At 33.1% G+C, this 17,120-nt stretch overlaps 2 protein-coding genes across 11 annotated transcripts in view; one reads left to right on the forward strand and one right to left on the reverse strand.

Annotated features, from left to right (window-relative positions):
* Positions 1–8,705, forward strand: part of LOC109537024 (polyamine-transporting ATPase 13A3) — a 25,040-nt gene extending 16,335 nt beyond the window's left edge. The window contains exons 9-20 of the mRNA XM_048660816.1: positions 978–1,187; positions 1,536–1,664; positions 1,743–1,854; positions 1,951–2,120; positions 3,277–3,394; positions 3,455–3,636; positions 3,766–3,960; positions 4,255–4,461; positions 4,527–4,611; positions 6,848–7,115; positions 7,862–8,069; positions 8,461–8,705. Of these exons, the coding sequence (XP_048516773.1) occupies positions 978–1,187; positions 1,536–1,664; positions 1,743–1,854; positions 1,951–2,120; positions 3,277–3,394; positions 3,455–3,636; positions 3,766–3,960; positions 4,255–4,461; positions 4,527–4,611; positions 6,848–7,115; positions 7,862–8,069; positions 8,461–8,613 (2,037 nt within the window). The 3' untranslated portion in view covers positions 8,614–8,705. The remainder of the gene's footprint in view (positions 1–977; positions 1,188–1,535; positions 1,665–1,742; positions 1,855–1,950; positions 2,121–3,276; positions 3,395–3,454; positions 3,637–3,765; positions 3,961–4,254; positions 4,462–4,526; positions 4,612–6,847; positions 7,116–7,861; positions 8,070–8,460) is intronic.
* Positions 1–17,120, reverse strand: part of LOC109545209 (histone deacetylase 11) — a 78,738-nt gene that overhangs the window by 9,802 nt on the left and 51,816 nt on the right. Inside the window, exons 1-8 of one of the 10 annotated variants that reach the window (XM_048660845.1) lie at positions 16,554–16,706; positions 13,798–13,940; positions 11,531–11,641; positions 11,373–11,464; positions 11,148–11,319; positions 10,891–11,096; positions 10,720–10,828; positions 9,402–9,722 (exon numbers count right to left, since the gene is read on the reverse strand). In XM_048660845.1, coding sequence (XP_048516802.1) covers positions 9,549–9,722; positions 10,720–10,828; positions 10,891–11,096; positions 11,148–11,319; positions 11,373–11,464; positions 11,531–11,641; positions 13,798–13,940; positions 16,554–16,560 — 1,014 coding nt within the window. In that variant the 5' untranslated portion in view covers positions 16,561–16,706 and the 3' untranslated portion in view covers positions 9,402–9,548. Of the gene's footprint in view, positions 1–9,401; positions 9,723–10,719; positions 10,829–10,890; positions 11,465–11,530; positions 11,642–11,703; positions 11,887–13,797; positions 13,941–16,546; positions 16,721–16,809; positions 17,043–17,120 lie in introns of those variants that run through there. The other 9 variants (XM_019915752.2, XM_048660843.1, XM_048660841.1 and 6 more) reach the window with 9 other exon arrangements.

Genomic DNA, 17,120 nt, shown 5'->3' on the forward strand with positions numbered 1-17,120 from the left:
GCAAAATGACGGAGCTATGAATTTTCTTAAAAACGCTCAATTTTCCGGTTCTTCCTGAATTTCTCAGAACCTAATTATCCTATTGTTCGACCTCTCATTTTGTAGATATTTTTTATTCTTTACAAATGGTGGGGCATTCCGTGTGCTCGAATAGTTTCAAAGTTATAAACCAAAGAATACAAAATCGCGTTTTTGCGATAAATTGTTAATAACTACCATATGGACTGGAAATGTGAGTGAAAAACACATACATATTCATATTCTCATTGTCTTTTCTATCAACCCCCAATTGGTTGGTTTGCTACTAGTCTTTATGTCAAGCAAAAATGCCCTACAGCTTGGCCTAGTGTAGAAGCTTTAACTTGCTCGCTTCTAAATATCAATTTATGAAACTGACAATAAAAAAATTCACAATCTAAGTAGTAGTATTAGTAGTATTGTGGGGAGACCGGCGAGTAAGCCTTAAAGGCCCTTTTCGTCATTCCCCCATTAAATTTCCTTTCGAACCTAAGTCCGCTGTCAGGTCAGGGACCACCTTTGCACTCAGGATTGGAAGATCCCGACGCATGGCGGTCCCTATTTTTGTGTGTCTCTGACGTGGATGGTTCTCATGCCTTCTAGAGCTGCATTCTATCCTCTGTAGCGCCGCTTCACAATCTAAACTACAATACCGATACTTTGGTGATGGAATTATTCAAAAATGATATGCTAAGCAGCTAGGCATATCACATTCAAACTGTTTTTCCTATTTAATGAAAATTTTATAACTTTGAAACAGATTCATAAGATTGAAGATATTCAAATGTGTTATTGATATTTTATCAGCGGCGAATGATTTTTTTTTTGAGTTGACGCCCTTTCATACATCAATTATCGCATATAATAGATAAGGTAGAATATTTTTATTGATCTGTGTAAAGTGTAATATTTTTTTAATAGCTAGTTTATTTATTTGCATCTCTGTTACGCGGTTTTAGACTGGTACTCTCACTCATGACGGGCTTATAATGAATTCTGTTTTGCCATGCGATGGTGCTAACTTCTTCAAACCAGTCTCGGATATATCTGGTCTTAATGTGCATAGCAAGTTCGTTCAAGGGATGGCGACTTGTCACTCTTTAACTACAATTGATGGAAAAATGAATGGTGATCCGCTGGATCTGAATATGTTTGAGTTTACTAAGTGGGTAAGTCTTCTACTTAGACAATTTGAATTACTAATGCAATAAATAAATTAAATTAAAGCAAACAGGAAAATGTTACCAAGTATACATTTTAACAATTGGTGACATTTATTAATATGTATTTTTAATCTTAATGTTTGTTTTTCTGCATTAACTTTTTTAAGGTTCTGCAAAAGCATTTAATGTGAAATTTAACGTTCAAGTTTTTATAACGAAAAATTTTGACTACTTGGAATAGAACTTAGGAAGAGGACAATTTATTTCTGTTCATGAATGAAATGAAAGCTTTTCGATCCTGATGACATTTATTCGCGTCCTCAGTTCTTACTTTTCACACCAAACATTTTTTAGACGTTGGAAGAACCAGGTGCAAATGAGAATACCCGATTCGACATCCTCGCTCCAACTATTGTAACACCTAAGAAGGAACAAGTCTTAGCTCAGCTAGATCATCCAGATAGCGAAATTTTTGCTGACCAGGTACAAAACATTAATTAACTATTTGTAGATGTAGAAAGTGGGAATCCTTTTCATCTAGCTTTGTTAATTTTGTTTTAGAGCTCATATCAGATAGGCATCATTCGCGAGTTTTCATTCTCTTCCACTGCTCAATGCATGTCTGTGATATGTAAGGACTTGAAAAAACCCAATATGTTTGCTTTCACAAAAGGTAAGTTAAAACCGAAACTAGGTGTAAAGTATTTTAAAATGGTCGGAACATTATAATGTACGGTAATAATGCTGTGTGATCAATCAATCATTGCAGGTGCACCTGAGAAACTCTATAATTTTTGTATTCCGGAGACAATACCGACAGATTTTCAAAATCGCCTGAGTTTTTATACTACTCGTGGCTTTAGGGTCATTGCCTTAGCGTACAAAGAACTGCCTGTTAAGTTTAAATGGACAGATGCGCAAGCAGCAAAAAGAGACATGGTAAGTGTGTACTGTAGTCAAAGTGCTAAACTAGATTCAAATTTAATAATAAGCTTTGTTTAATGGACTCATACCACGTAACTTTACCACTGGCGCAAAACTTAAAACTTCTACTATAAAAATAAATACATAGTTTCATGGACTACATATTTATATACAGGGCGTTTGGTGAGTAGATGCATTCCTTGCAGGTGGTGGTAGTGCAAGTAATTTTGTATTGTATATTTTTCATTAATAGACCATGTTCGGAAAACGCTTAGTTTCCGATCAATACGGTGTTAAAGTGTTAATAAACAATGTTATTTATTAATATGGCGGAAACCGGTTGATATGTTTTAATTAAATTTTACAAGTTTAGGCTCCTAACAACAATAAATGTTGAGTCATAAAAATTTTGTTTCTAGCTTTTCCAGTGACACAGGCGCGTGAATTAAATAATAATAATACCGCATTAATTTAAATAAAAAAATGTTTCGCCACTGATTTGTCAAACAATAAACATGATAATTCGAATTCCTGTTCTATTTGGAAGAGAAAAGATCTCTTAGCTTTTTTTCTACGACGTCCTGTTTTCGAGTCAACTGTTTTCAGTAGAATTTTGTGAACCGGTGAATTAAATTTTAATCGAGGGTATTACCAAATACCCTAATGCTCATTACTCGGCCGAGCAAAATCCCTTTTTAACGTCGAACTGCAGCTAGTAATAATTTTTTGTAATAAAATTAATAGAATCAAAGTGCACAATTTTTTCTAAAAATGAAAATATTTTATCACAAATATATTGTTGTTAAGTTCCCAAGCCTGTAAAATTTCAGTAAAATATTCCAGGCAGTTTCCGTAATATTAATAAATATATTTTTTTAATTAAAACTTTAACACCCTGTAGCTCGGAAACTTAGAGTTTTTGGAATAATACAAAAAAATACTTGCACTATCACCTCCTGCGAAGAATATATCTATAAGTATAACAATATTTTTCAAATGCTGGCTTAGTACGGGAAATAATGGTTTTTGCACTAGATTCTGGAAGAAATCCAAAAAGAATCGAAATTCTAAATTTTCTAGAAATTTTATTCTAGAAAATATCTATATTTAGAATATCCAATTTCATTTGCTCGGTGATATCACAAAAATTTTGGTTTGTTTTTAATTTCAGATAGAACATGATTTGGAATTCCTTGGTTTGCTAATACTCCAGAATCCTTTAAAGTCTGAAACTGTGCCTGTCCTTAGACAGTTAAGAAACGCTAATATTCGTACCGTCATGATTACAGGTATTTAATGTTTGTTGTTAATAATTTTGTCTCTAATTATTTTATCGTGTATATTTACAGGTGATAATATACGGACCGCAATATCAGTAGCAAGGGATTGTGAGATGGTTGACTCTACCGCTACTATTTATATTTTAAACGTAACGGAAGTAAATAATATCAATGAAAAGCCCAATATCGTAATGGAAAAAGCTGATAGTGGCGTTCAACCAGATTTCACAGCAATCCACATTTATGACACCGTATGAATACAATTTTATCTTCTTTTAAGTATACTTTGGGAGGTCTGAGTGGGGCTTTCAAAACTCATTAACATTTAAGCCGGCATGTACTTAAAAATATGCATACATGCAGGATTTTATGTTTTGCAGAATAGTTATTTTGCCATTGATGGAAAGACGTGGACAAACTTAAAACTGTATTATGAAGATTTAATTCCGAGTTTGCTCGTGAGAACTACGGTTTTTGCTAGATTCCAACCGGATCAAAAGACTCAATTGGTAACATCTTTTCAAGATCTAGATTATATCGTTTCGATGGTCGGAGACGGTGCCAATGACTGTGGTGTAAGTATATGTATTAATTTTTTTAAATTCATATACACAAATGTTGCTATTGTATATTAAATTTACTTTGCATCATATTTTCAGTACTTTTAGGATGTACAGTTAGTCTTAAAATATTAATGCTGTTTATATTAAACTCGGCGATCGATTTATTAAAATTAATATTTGAAGTTGATGTGAAGTGCTGTACGTTAATACTTTTTTAGTTCATGACCATCATTTGATTTTGAGAATTCACTAACTTAGGTTTCACTGATGTTATGTATCAAATATTGAAGGTATTCTTTTTTGTAGGCTTTGAAAGCAGCTCATGTCGGGGTATCTCTATCACCCGCGGAAGCCAGCGTTGCAGCACCATTTACATCAGGAATACCGGATATTTCATGCATCATTTGGCTAATATTAGAAGGCAGGTGCTCACTGGTGACCAGCTTTTCTATATTCAAATATATGGCTCTCTATAGTATGATTCAGTTTGTAACCATATTAATTCTTTACACGGTAAGTAGGAATTTGGTTTAATCCATTTGTTTTTCATCTAGATGTTTATCGATTGTCTATTTTAGTGCCATTCGATGTTGGGTAATTTCCAGTTTTTATTTATTGATCTCATAATTACAACGACTTTAGCAGTAACTATGGGACGGCAAGGTTAGTAAATTAGAGTGAACTAAATATTTTAACGAAATTTTTTATGCTCCGCACCTGGCATCTTTTGCCCCGAGTTGTGTGGGCCACTAAAAGAATTGCTAGTTTTTCCTACTGTTTCATTCGTTAATATTCTAACAATTTTATTAGGTTTTTTAAAAGATCGTGATTCCTTATTTTCAGATGCAAGTTTACATTGCAGTAATTTCAGTTCTATTGTGCTTTTGTTGGTTCTACATCTTATTGTTCTTATTTTTTGTTTTGCGCGTATGATTTGTTCTTCATAATAATACCGCAATTTGCTCGTAGACGCAACGAAAAATCTTCGATTATACAGTATCTACCACGAATCGCTGATACAATACCACAGTTAGACGCTGACGCTGTTGTATAGGTACTTTTTTGCGCTATTAGGAAAAATCCAACAGTATTCTTCAGAAGTGAGATTGTGTAGGAATCAAACTTTAATAGCTCAAGTTCGCTTGTAAATTTTACCGAATGCATTTTTTGGCTATTGTAAATATTATGACTAAAATATGTGCTTGAAACAGTAAAATGCTACAAACGCATTGATGCTTGTAAATAATGTAATTAAAAAATTCACTGCAGAAATTACGTGATAGTAATTAATAATGTGCAAAACTACCCAATTTAAATGTTTCAGTATACAGTGCCCGAGTTAATAATCAGACCTTCCTTCTAACTCCACTCTGATTATAATTATCGCATACAGCAAAGCCCAATCAGATATTTTAAAACATTAAAACCCGGGAAATTAGTCATGGCAAGCGGATGCGTGCATCACCACACCGCGGTGACCACTTTCTTTTTGTCTTTCTTTCTCTAAGGCCTTCAATTTAATCAGGTTTTGTAATATAAACTCTTGAGATATCCCCAGAGAAAACCTTACCCCCAGAATAAAATCGGGCGTCCGTGCCGGCCATTAGACTGGCCCCCCATCGTCTAATCCACCCATTAGGAAATAGTGTATTTAGCCATTGGTGGAAAACTATATCACTGAAATTCCTGCAGATTTTTATACCGAAAATTATGACAACCATGCATCCAGGCAGATCTTTGTTGTAACACATGTCAACGTCTTTTTAAAACTTATCAGAATCAAGTCAAATATTTAACATTATGGTGGAGCGAAAGTCCCGATGTGTTCCTTAGGGGTAAAAGGATTCTTCTGAAAAAATAAAAATCGCCGCAATTGATAAACAAAATAATGCTAAGTTTGTTTTAAACCAGATCTAGAAATCTGGCATGGGAGGCATGGAAAACCGTTACAAGGTTTCTTGCTGATTTTTCTTCATCTCAAACTTTTGAAGGAGATTCGTATCAAATAAGTGTTTGAAGAAGGGTTCTATCATTTTTTCTTCAGAAATATTTTTATTAACATCAAGCTGCGTTGACGTTTAAATATTCCTAGCAGTCAATGAATACTGATGTAAAATGACTTCATGAAGTAAAATTGGACAGTTTTGTTATAAACGATGCTGTTCCGGGATAAAACTCATGTAATGACATTATGCATTGATATGCAGGTATTTACATCAATGGTTTGGGAACTGAATTAAAAATCGAAATTTTGAAAATGAAAATTGAATTCTTATTAACTCAGTAAAGTGGAAAATTTGTGGTTGTATCAGTAAAGTGGTCAATTTTTTTCTGTTTGACTGATAATATCACATTTGTTGATTTTCTCATCGCACACAAATAGCAGATATCTGTGTAACGCTAATATATGCAAAATTTCCGTTTTTAGTCACGAAAAGTTTTCTGTACTCTCTAAATACCCCAAGACCAAACTTCCAGAGGAATTACGCACATTTTGAATAACCTTGTATGTTTGTCAAATAATACTTGTTAAGGTACGATTTAAGTGGTGCGACTGCGACTCGCGCCTAGGGGCTGATTGCAAATTACTCCTTTAATGTACTTTGCACGTAAACGCTTCCGGTTGTACGTTCCGAGGCGAGAGTTAGAGAGGCGGCAGCTAATGCGATTCAACTGGTAGACGAACCAGTCAAATCGCAGTCGCAATTGCAATTTTTGGAAAAAATGTTTGGCGATCTCTTGAACTGATCTGTTGCGGCTATAACCGCATCACCCAAACCAAGTCGCAGTCGGCGATCGCACAACCGAAACCGTACTTTTATAGATATATTTGTTGGACATTTCATTACCGTATCATTGTTCGTTTGTAAACTATTTAAAAATATTATTTACATTTTAGGTCCATCAAAAATCCTCCATTCAAAGCGACCTATGTCTTCCCTGGTGTCAGCCAAAAATTTAGTACCGCTAACTCTTCAAATTTTCGCAATCGCCGCTTTTCAAGTGGGTGCTTTGTATTATCTGTATCAGCAAGATTGGTTTCAACCGATTCCGTCTGATGTGTCGGATGAAATAATATTATCCTGGGAAAACACGGTACTCTTTACTGTGTCGTGTTTCCAGTATGTCATTTTGGCGTGGCATTTTACTAAAGGAAAACCTTACAGGTAATCTGTTTTTAAAGTTATTTAATTGTCGCTCATAACACATAATATTGATGGACTCTGATGGAGGAGTAAATGCATAAGATTCATCTTGCGTTCAAGTTCGTCATTGCTCAGCATATATTTTTAAATAAATTTTAAAAAAGGTACATGAAAATTCGGAAATCAGTTATAATCGATTATAGTTACTTAGTTGTTGATTGAAATTAAAAGAAGAACACCACACATGGGGCAAACCCTCAAAGCAGTAGCTGAGCAATTGTCTTTCAACGGGTGCAAATGGTAATAATATAAATACAAATACATGAATTACACAAATATAGATAAAGAATATACTAAAATTATAACAGGAAAGAAAAAGCTAAAATTCCGTTTTCTTTTGTCTGAGGAATACATTGTTATGTGATTACGCCCTGCACGTTAAGGTTCTGTTGTTCTGAAACTGCAAATTTCACCATTAAAACCCGCAATAAATTTGTGATTTCCTAGTCTGGCCGCCCGTTGTGGACTGACGAAAATGTTTACTCCTTGTTTCGGTAAACGTAACCGGTTATTTTTCATTAATTTGGGCTATCTAAGTACCCTAAAGGCGCTTCATTAACTACATTGCAGTTTACCATGCAAATAAACGCGTTTGGCAATACATTATTGCACAGTTTAAAATGAAATGAACGATATTTAATACCGATGTTTTATTAATATTATTGAAACATCGCACATTATTCATCCCTGACTCTAATTATTTTTAGGATGAACGTTTTTACTAATTTTTGGTTTCTGCTTAATGTGCTCTGTTTGACGGTAATCGTTACCTGGATGGCATTGTATCCATGCAAGAGAATTGCTGAAATAATGGAACTAATTGATTTTGCCGAAGGCGGTTTTCACCATAAGAATTTTAGATGTTTACTTCTGCTGTTCCCTATTGGTCAATTTATTGTTGCAGGTGCTATAGAAGTAAGTATTTTACTTTTTATTGGTTTTAGTTATATTTAAAATTAAATTATATTTGAAAACTGCAACAATTTTCTTGTCTATTTTACTGTACGCTACGGACTGCAAACTCGTTTGTTTATTTCTGCATTTGAAAATTATAGTAGCCGTATTTCTGAACTCATTCAACCTAATTCCCGTATCGTTGCAATGTCTCTTAGTGTGCAGTTGCAATTGGATTTTCGCGGCTTATAATTCCTTACACCAATAATGTGATTAAAATAATGACATGTGTTCTAAACTACAATCGACTTTAACTAGGTCAGAAAATTGGAAATAAACGTCAGGTATAATAAACTGAAAACCTTGATCAAATTCTTTGGACATGGAAACACCGCATGATTTATTTTTTCAGACGTTTATGCACGAAAGAACATGGCTCAAGCGGCTTTTCCAATGTATATTCTGCAAGAAACAACCAAAGAATAAGTACAAGAGGTTATTGCAGAATCAAAATTTTGAAGATTATCTAGCCTCGTTGCGAGAGCTCTCAAATAGTTTGCGGTGACATTTAGTTTTCTACTTGGCTGTTATTGGGATAGTTCAGATTACTGCCATAATGTATTTTATATTTGTGAATTCAATAAAATATTGCATGTTTTCTTAGTTTTAGTTTCATAGCCCTAGTCCTAGTCACTCATTTTAGAGAGGTACGATGCATTACCAGCAGCACTCCCTGGCACTGTGTTCAACTCTGTTCGTTCTCTCTTCCTTTGTTTGCTGTGCTTTGTTGTGTGTTGAGCCTCTGCGCAGACAATAAACGAAAGGAAAGAGACTATTTCAGGGGGATAAAAATAAAGTACCTGGTACCTAACATGATATATATCTGACATGCGAGAATCTCCTTGACGAATGTATTAAAGAATCCCCTGTAGTTCATAAGCCAGTCTTAGAATTAAAGTGAAATTTCCCTTTGTCCAGGAAACCGTCCATACAATTTTTATGAACCTATCGTTCAGTCGTATTCAACTTTTTTTTAATCCAAAGTTTACCGCATTTTCTAGTGAAAATCCTGATTATCTGGTTACGCAATAATAACAGATTTATTGTTTGTGTGTATCCACAGTAATTTCGCTTTCAACGCTTACTGAATTTTATAATATGCCGTGAAAAAGTTAATAATTTGGATCCCGAACATGCGAAATCCATGTCCAGGAAGCTAATAGTTAAACGTATTTAGAAAGTGAAAAATTACAAATTGTTGGTTATAAAAATGATACATTGCTGGATTCAGATTGCATTAAACATCGAAAAATTACGATTTTTTTCACGAATCATTTTATTGAACAAAATTAATTTAATTGAAGAGGAAAATTTATTTAAAATTGTAATTTGGTGACATGTATGATGTAACATTCAAGTAGATATATAGTTTTCTTTATTATGTTTGGCTATACATATTATATTTCTTTAATAATGTGTACATCGTTTTACTACATCGAATTAAAAGTAGTATTCTTGGGAATTATTAATCAGTCCTAACTCATATAAATTTAGAATAGAATTTGCAATAATTCTGGCAGTCTTCTTCTGATAGCCTCCACTTGTGAGCATTACAATTGGTATTTTTCTCGAGATCGCTTGATGGAATATAAATTCATCTCTCGAGATAATTCCCTATAAAATGGAGGTATTTCTGTCTCTTTTAGTTGGATCTACAGGGTGAGTTTTTTTCGATGACCTGTGCAGGACTTACTTACTTACTCTTAGGGCAGTTACCAAAAAGGTTAAATGGACAAATAATTGTAGTTTTGAATGCTCTACTCGAAACCAATTTTATTTTTCTTATTTTCTTAAATTTGACAGCTTTAAGAGATATTTGGGAAAAACTTATTTATGGGAAATTTTTTAATGGTTCCTAGTTCCATTGATATTAATTTGACAGGAAAACATTAAATAGAAAACTTGTAGGAAATTGAATTCTAAACACAAAATGGCATAAAAAAATTCTCCAAAATAACTGTCATTTTTGACATATGACACAAATTTGAGTTTTTTTAAATGGTTACCATACTTGATTATACCTTTTCCGAATATAGCATTTTATTACGAGTTCTGTGATATAGTAATAAAATCGTTAAGATTTTTTCGAAAATAAAGTGTCTGCGAACAATTAATACTTTTTCAATTTAGTTGATCGAAGTTAGCCATGGAAAATAGTATAAGAACTAACATTGTTTCCATAGCAACAAATAATAACAGTATGCTTCAGTATATATTTTGACAGCTACGTTAAAGTTTAACTTTATTTTAATTAAGACGTCAAAAATAACAGTTATTTTGGAGAAATGTCTTATGCCATTTTGCTTGGAATTTAATTTCCTACAAGTTTTTTATTTAATCGTTTTTTGTCCAATTAATATCAACGGAACTAGGAGTAATTTAAAAATTAACCCTTAATAAGTTTTTCCAAAATATCTCTTGACAGCTGTCAAATTTTTGAAAAATAAAATTGGTTTCGAGTATAGCATTAAAAACTACAATTCTTTGTCCATTTGACATTCTTCGTAACTCCTCTAGTTCCGAAGATCCCTGCACTAGTCATCGAAAACAACTCACTGTATATGGTATGTACATAAAGTACATACAGTACCTACAATATATTTGCTCATACCTGTTCTGATACTGATAAACCGCCTAATCTATCACCAGCCAGGATATCCGTTCCTGCATTGTAAATTATTATGTTTGGTTTAAATTCACTAAGAGCTTCTAGGAAATTCCTGTAAAAGTTAACATCAAATTTAATATATCTCGTTTTTTACAAATTATGTAAAATGCTTACTTTTTTATAGTTTTCAAGTAAAGCTCGTCACTGGTATTGTAATCTATTGGGACATTCTTTTTTATAGCTTGCCTAGCCCTAATGTCTTTGGGGTAAATCCATTTATTATACACATCCATAATATAAATGTTATCGTTGCCCTTGAAGTCTGCTTCATAGCCATTTCCTTGATGAGCATCCAAATCTACGATCATCACCTTTTGAACCTGAAATTGTAACTCAATTTTTTTATTGATTTTAAAAATGTTGCTTCTTACTTGTTTCGGAAAATGATAAAACAGAAATTGAATGAGCAACGTTATATCAGCATAAACGCAAAATCCGCCACCTTTCGATGCTGAACAATGATGGAAACCTCCACCAATGTTAATCGACCAACCTCTATCCAAGGCAAGTTTACCAGCCAGAACCGAACCACCAGTCTGAAACCTAAGTTAAAGGGCTGATAGTAAATCAGCACTCTGAAAGAAAATTTGTCTGACCTCATTGGTCGCAGATAGGCCTTCTGGATAAGACAATTTGGTACTAAGATAAGGGGTGCAATTTCGGCTATTTTAGCAACCTTGAAGCTGCACTAAAAATAAAGATTTTAAATATGATGTTTGTAAAAATTGCAATTCTTTAGTTTACAAATACATACTTTCAAGCTCTTTAGATACTTTTTCTTGTGCACCAGAAGTAAATGCTCGTTTTTCGCCTCGTTTGGCACAACTACAGTCTTATGCGAGATCATTCCACTATCAGTTAAAATCTGAAAATTTGATCAGTGAAAAGTTAAAAATGTTAAATTGTTTTTTCAAGTAAAGTATGTACCCTGAAAATTTTACGATGTAAGTTACAAGCTCTCTAAAGTGGCGCGCACTTTAAAAACCCCCAAAGTTTTGTCGGTAAAGTTAGATTTGCCAATATGATGATCAACGTCTTTAGATGATAAGGTACACCAAAAAGAAGATCGTAATCAGATTCATATCTGGTATTTCAGTTCACCCGATGTCGCCGTTGCATCAGCCACATCATTGCTACATTTATTACTTTGAATAAGTTGACTATTTATATTCTTGAAGAAACTTCTTTCCAGATATTGCAAAAAAATGGTTCGTTTTTGCTTCAAGGGTAAGCTGAATTCTAACAATTTTAAGTCTCCTAATCAAGCAGCTACTTCTAATGAAGACTTTGTTATACAGGGTGTTCCGTAAATATGTTAAAATATTTTAACAGCGGGTTCTCCTAGTCATTTTAGTGGGGGGTCTTCCCGAGAATTTTTAAAATTTGAGGTCACGTTTTTAAGATATTTGACCTGGAAAATGACGAAAAATATTAGCTTTGGTGGTTTTTCTTTAAAACGGTTAAACATAGAAATTTCAATTTTTGTATGTATTATAAGCTAATTGAGTGCCATTCTTTGGTAGTGTTTTGTAGTTCGTTTACTTTTATACAGGGCAGAAACGTGGAACCCCTACTTTGGTTTTGTTCAGAACTTTTTTGTGTGCACTTAAACTTTTATTAACATAATTTGCTTAATTACTACTAGTTATTTATCAACTTTTTTATCTTTTATTGTTTTTTCTTAAGGGCACTAGTTTGCCCGCAAAAAATTAAATCGTTTCGGCTTGATCAAAACTTTCCAAGCCGTTGGATCGGCAGAGGCCAAAAAGCACCTATAAACTCGCCTCCTAGATCTCCCGATCTAGACTCGCGTAATTTTTACTTCTGGGGCCATTTAAAAAATACGGTGTATTCAACAGAAGTGAATTCAATCGAAGAACTTCAAGAAAAATATTTAATATTTCTAACGAAATAAGAACTTCAGTGCAAACTTTACCGTCTGTAAATTTTAATTTCATTAAAAAACTGCGATTATACCATAAATGTCAAGGTTACCAATTTGAACAGCTGCTAAGTTAACATTAGAATGGTTATTTAAATTTAATTTTGCTTGTTTATATCGTTGCGCATATTGTTACATATTATTTAAGTAAAATTTATTCAAATTTAATAATTGTAATCTGAACCAAAGTACACAATTTTGAAAAATATTTTAGGTTGTCAGTAATCAACTAATAATGTGTACCAAAATTGTTATATGAAAACATTATTAGGTTTTAAAAAATTGACTTAATTACTTACACATTTTGAGAACGGCAAAGAAAAAAAATTTTTTTTGGGCAAACTAGTCGTCTTAGGAAAAAACAATAAGAGATAAAAAAGTTGGCAAAAAACTTGAAGTATTTAAAAAAATTATGTCGAGAAAAGTTTAAGTGCACACAAAAAAGTCCTTAACAAAACAAAAGTAGGGGTTGCACATTTCTACTCTGTATAAAAGCAAACTGAACCACAAAACACTATCATAAAATGGTACTCAATTATCTTATAATGTGTACCAAAATTTAAGTTTCTATGTATAACCGTTTTAAAGCAAAACAACAGAAACTAACATTTTCCGCCATTTTGGAAATCAAATAACTCATCAACGAAAGATGAAATAAAAAAAAATGCCAGGAATTCTTTCCTCTAAAATGACTAGAAGAACACGCTGTTAAAATATTTTAACATATTTACGGAACACCCTGTGTATTGACTCCGAGCATTCACTACTGCTGAATTATTTGTTCCTTGACACAGAGTTTCTTATCGAGATTTGTATTAATGTAAGGATTATTATAATTACATACTAATAATCAGCGTTACTTAGTTTCTGTATATTCAAGAGTTTTTCTGAAATTGATGTAATTATATATATTTTGTTGGCTTTCTTCATCACGATCCCTGATCCAACAGTGTAACGCTTGAGCACTTTTCTTCGGTTGATTAACGCATTAACTGAGGAATGTCGAGTACAACAAATTTCAACTAATTTAATTAAATATATGCTTAGAAAGGGAATGACGAGATAACGAAATTACTTACCTTAAATATGTGACCATATTTCTTAGTATCGAATGGGTGCAGCTTTTCAAGTCCGCAAAATTTTACGTTATACTCTTTTCTATAAATGATGGGTAGTTGTTCTTTCGTAATATTTAAGTATAGCGTATGCATTGCTGGAATATCTGAAAATAATGAAGGTATGAGAACATATCTTTGAAAATCATTATTTTATTCAAAATATCCATAAAATGTACCTCGATCGTTTTAAGGACGGGAAATGTACCTACGTTTGGTAAAATCTGTCATTGAAAGTTTTTTGAAATTCTATCAGACGTTACTATTTTTTTTGTTAAAATATGTAGGTATAGTTTTTTCAATATTTTCATTTACTTAAATACATTTTATTGCACCGTTGTTTCTATATATTACATACATCTGGTTATATCTCCGGCCAAACCTAATTGAATTTCTGTTCCAATGGTTCTGAATTTCAAATTTTTGAATGGAATGAATGTTAGTTGTTTTGACCACACTAAGAGAAGCACGTAGTTATGAAGTCAAAAGTCGGTCTGGACATTGAAATTAACGCCAAAATGCTTTTAAGCGTTTCTGAAATATGAGAACGTTTTTTGAATTGCACAGCCCATCTAGAGGGCAAAACATTACGGTTAAAAAGGTAAGTGTGTAAGGTGCGTATATGGAAATTTAACACTGATTGTATTTTTGGATTTGAGATATAAATATCAAAACTCTTGGTTTTATTTACCGCAAACGCTCATAATTTTTAATGCAAACAAATATGAGAAGAGATAGACTTTCGAGGCCATTCCCTTGAAACAAGTGGGAAAAGTTTGAGGAAACAGCGGTGAACACCGCAAACCCACTAGTTTCAAATATGAGAAGATTTATACAATATGGAAATTTCGTCCGCTTTAGAGTTATACGGCATATTAAGTCTGTTGCAGTACTCCTACAATTTGTTAGTAATATTTTACTAAAACGAACATATCGACTCTCAACCGTAGACGGAAAATTACGATCCAATCGATTCAGCGTTTAGATATAATAATTATTTAATATTTTGCATGTGAAATGTAGAAAATAATCCTCGCCGATATATAAAGTTTTCAAATCGTTGAGAAGGTTTGAACAATCTTCCAGGAACCCATGAGTGAACAATGTATATTTAGATCTATTGGTGATGTAATGAAGAGTTACTTCGATTTGCTCGGTATTCGTTGATCCTGCAACGCGCATATTTAGGAAGGATTCTCTACAATTTTCAGGATTAAAGTCTGGATGAGATGCTGCCGAAGATAGAACATACCTCAACGAATTTTTGATGTTAGAAAAACTACGACTAATGACGATTTTTGACTTCGAAAAATTAAACGTGTGGCAGCGAACAAATTCTACAAGAATACTGATATACACCAAATCTTTCAAGGTAGATATCGTAGTCTCAAAAATCGAATCGTACGACGAAAATAACCGTCAGACATAAATTTGAATATTTCGATTGTTTTGTTCCTTGCGGTTAAGCAAGGGCTAGTAAGTGTTTCAAGAATCTTAATAAAATAGTTTAATAGGTGGAAAGTCTTAATTAACTTCAATTCACTGCACTATACTTTAAACGTGTTTTAGTGCAGTTAAGTATTCGTTTCGAAGTGTTGTTCAAGTGTCTCAATCTAGAAAGACGTGATCGGTTCGTTATGGAATCAATAAGAATGAAATCATCATCAGGTCAAATCGGAGAACAAATAGTCAATTGACTAGACATGTTGCAAACATAGATAACGTAGCTTTCTGATTCATCCACATTTACGTTAAACGGTAAGGCATTTTTTTTAAATTGTCCTTCATGAGCTAACAAAAACCCACGCTGGATTAGGAAAGATCATTCTCAACATACGGAAAGAGTTCCCTGTTATCGTATAATAGAACCGATTTTCCTCCATGAAAATATCAGTGGGGCGGACTTTGACTACATTGCCTTCTGATCGGGATGAAGTCGACGTCACCGAAGAAATATCGCCTTCTCATTGGGTAAGACCCGTCTGTTAGTAGGTCGGTGACCAGATTGGTAGAAAGCAAATTGTTAAATGGCCTCTGAAGCTTCCCGATTTAGCGCCTAGAGATTATTTTATCTTGAGTGGTACTTGACAAGCACAGTTTCTTAGACCAAATCGGAAAAAAACTGAGCAGTTCTAAGAGTAAATACGACAGTATTTACCCACAAAGTAGGTCAATTTCTGTCGAAGTAATTTCAAATGTAAAAAACGAGTTTCAGTTTCGTTTAGAATATTGTGATATGTAAAATGTTGAGAAAAATTTGTTCAAGAAACTTTATTGAGTTGAACCTGATTTCTTAATTTCTATAATTAGTAGATGTTTCTTAAATGTACTTTAAATGACAATAAATAAAAATATAACATTTGTATTAACCTTATAAAAATTAGGACTGCATTAAAAAATAGTCGATAACATCAAATTTCAGATTTAGCACACACCGTATAATTGATCTTTACTTCGAAAAGAGGGCAATTTAAAATACTAAACAAAGTCATTGAGCATATTTCCATAAAACAGCTGTCGTTGATTTATTGAATTTATTACGTTAAGTTAAAGTAGCGCACTGTATATTGAACGTGTTTTTCTGAATTTATAATTAGCAAAAATGGCCATTAAATATAACATATTCATTAAAAAGTAAAGTTGATATGAGAGGCCATCGTTCCCAGCCAACTTCATACCAAAGACATTAATTATTTAATCTGAAGCTTCATACCTCATACCTGACATGCCAAAGTGTGAAAACTTTCGCCTTTGACTTTGCAAATACCAACATACAGTACCAATCTATTTTGAACTGGGAATGCAGAACGCATAGTTATTTGCCAGTAAATGAAAGCTCTAGCTCTAGCCAAATACCTGATATAGAAAATCTAGTAAGATTAATATTAATATCTTATTTTTAAATGGTCCTAAAATTTTAAAAACAAAAATCTTCTAATTGGTAGTATGAAATAGTATCTATTGATTTTTCTTTACCTTGAGCAACACCTAGCTGATTTTTAATTGTGTCAGGCCTTCACAATTTCCAGTCATTATTCAAGAAGCAAATTTTAATACACACCCAGTTCATGAGTGCTGGTTTTGTGCAAAAGTTTTATTTTATTTTTCTCGATTTTGTTGTTATATTTTGCTGTGACCGACATATTCTCTCACCAGTAAACCTCTAGCTCGGAAAATAGGTTATCCAGTTTTCGTCTGCTGAGGCGCAGGATTCGCATGAAAACAAAACACGAGATTTCCAGACTAATGTTTGGATCAGCTTGTCGTTAGCGCCACCTAGGCCTTGC

This window comes from Dendroctonus ponderosae, unplaced genomic scaffold (assembly GCF_020466585.1).
Source record: "Dendroctonus ponderosae isolate FM_Combo_2020 unplaced genomic scaffold, Dpon_F_20191213v2 Dpon_F_20191213_1, whole genome shotgun sequence".
Classification (NCBI taxonomy): domain Eukaryota; kingdom Metazoa; phylum Arthropoda; class Insecta; order Coleoptera; family Curculionidae; genus Dendroctonus; species Dendroctonus ponderosae.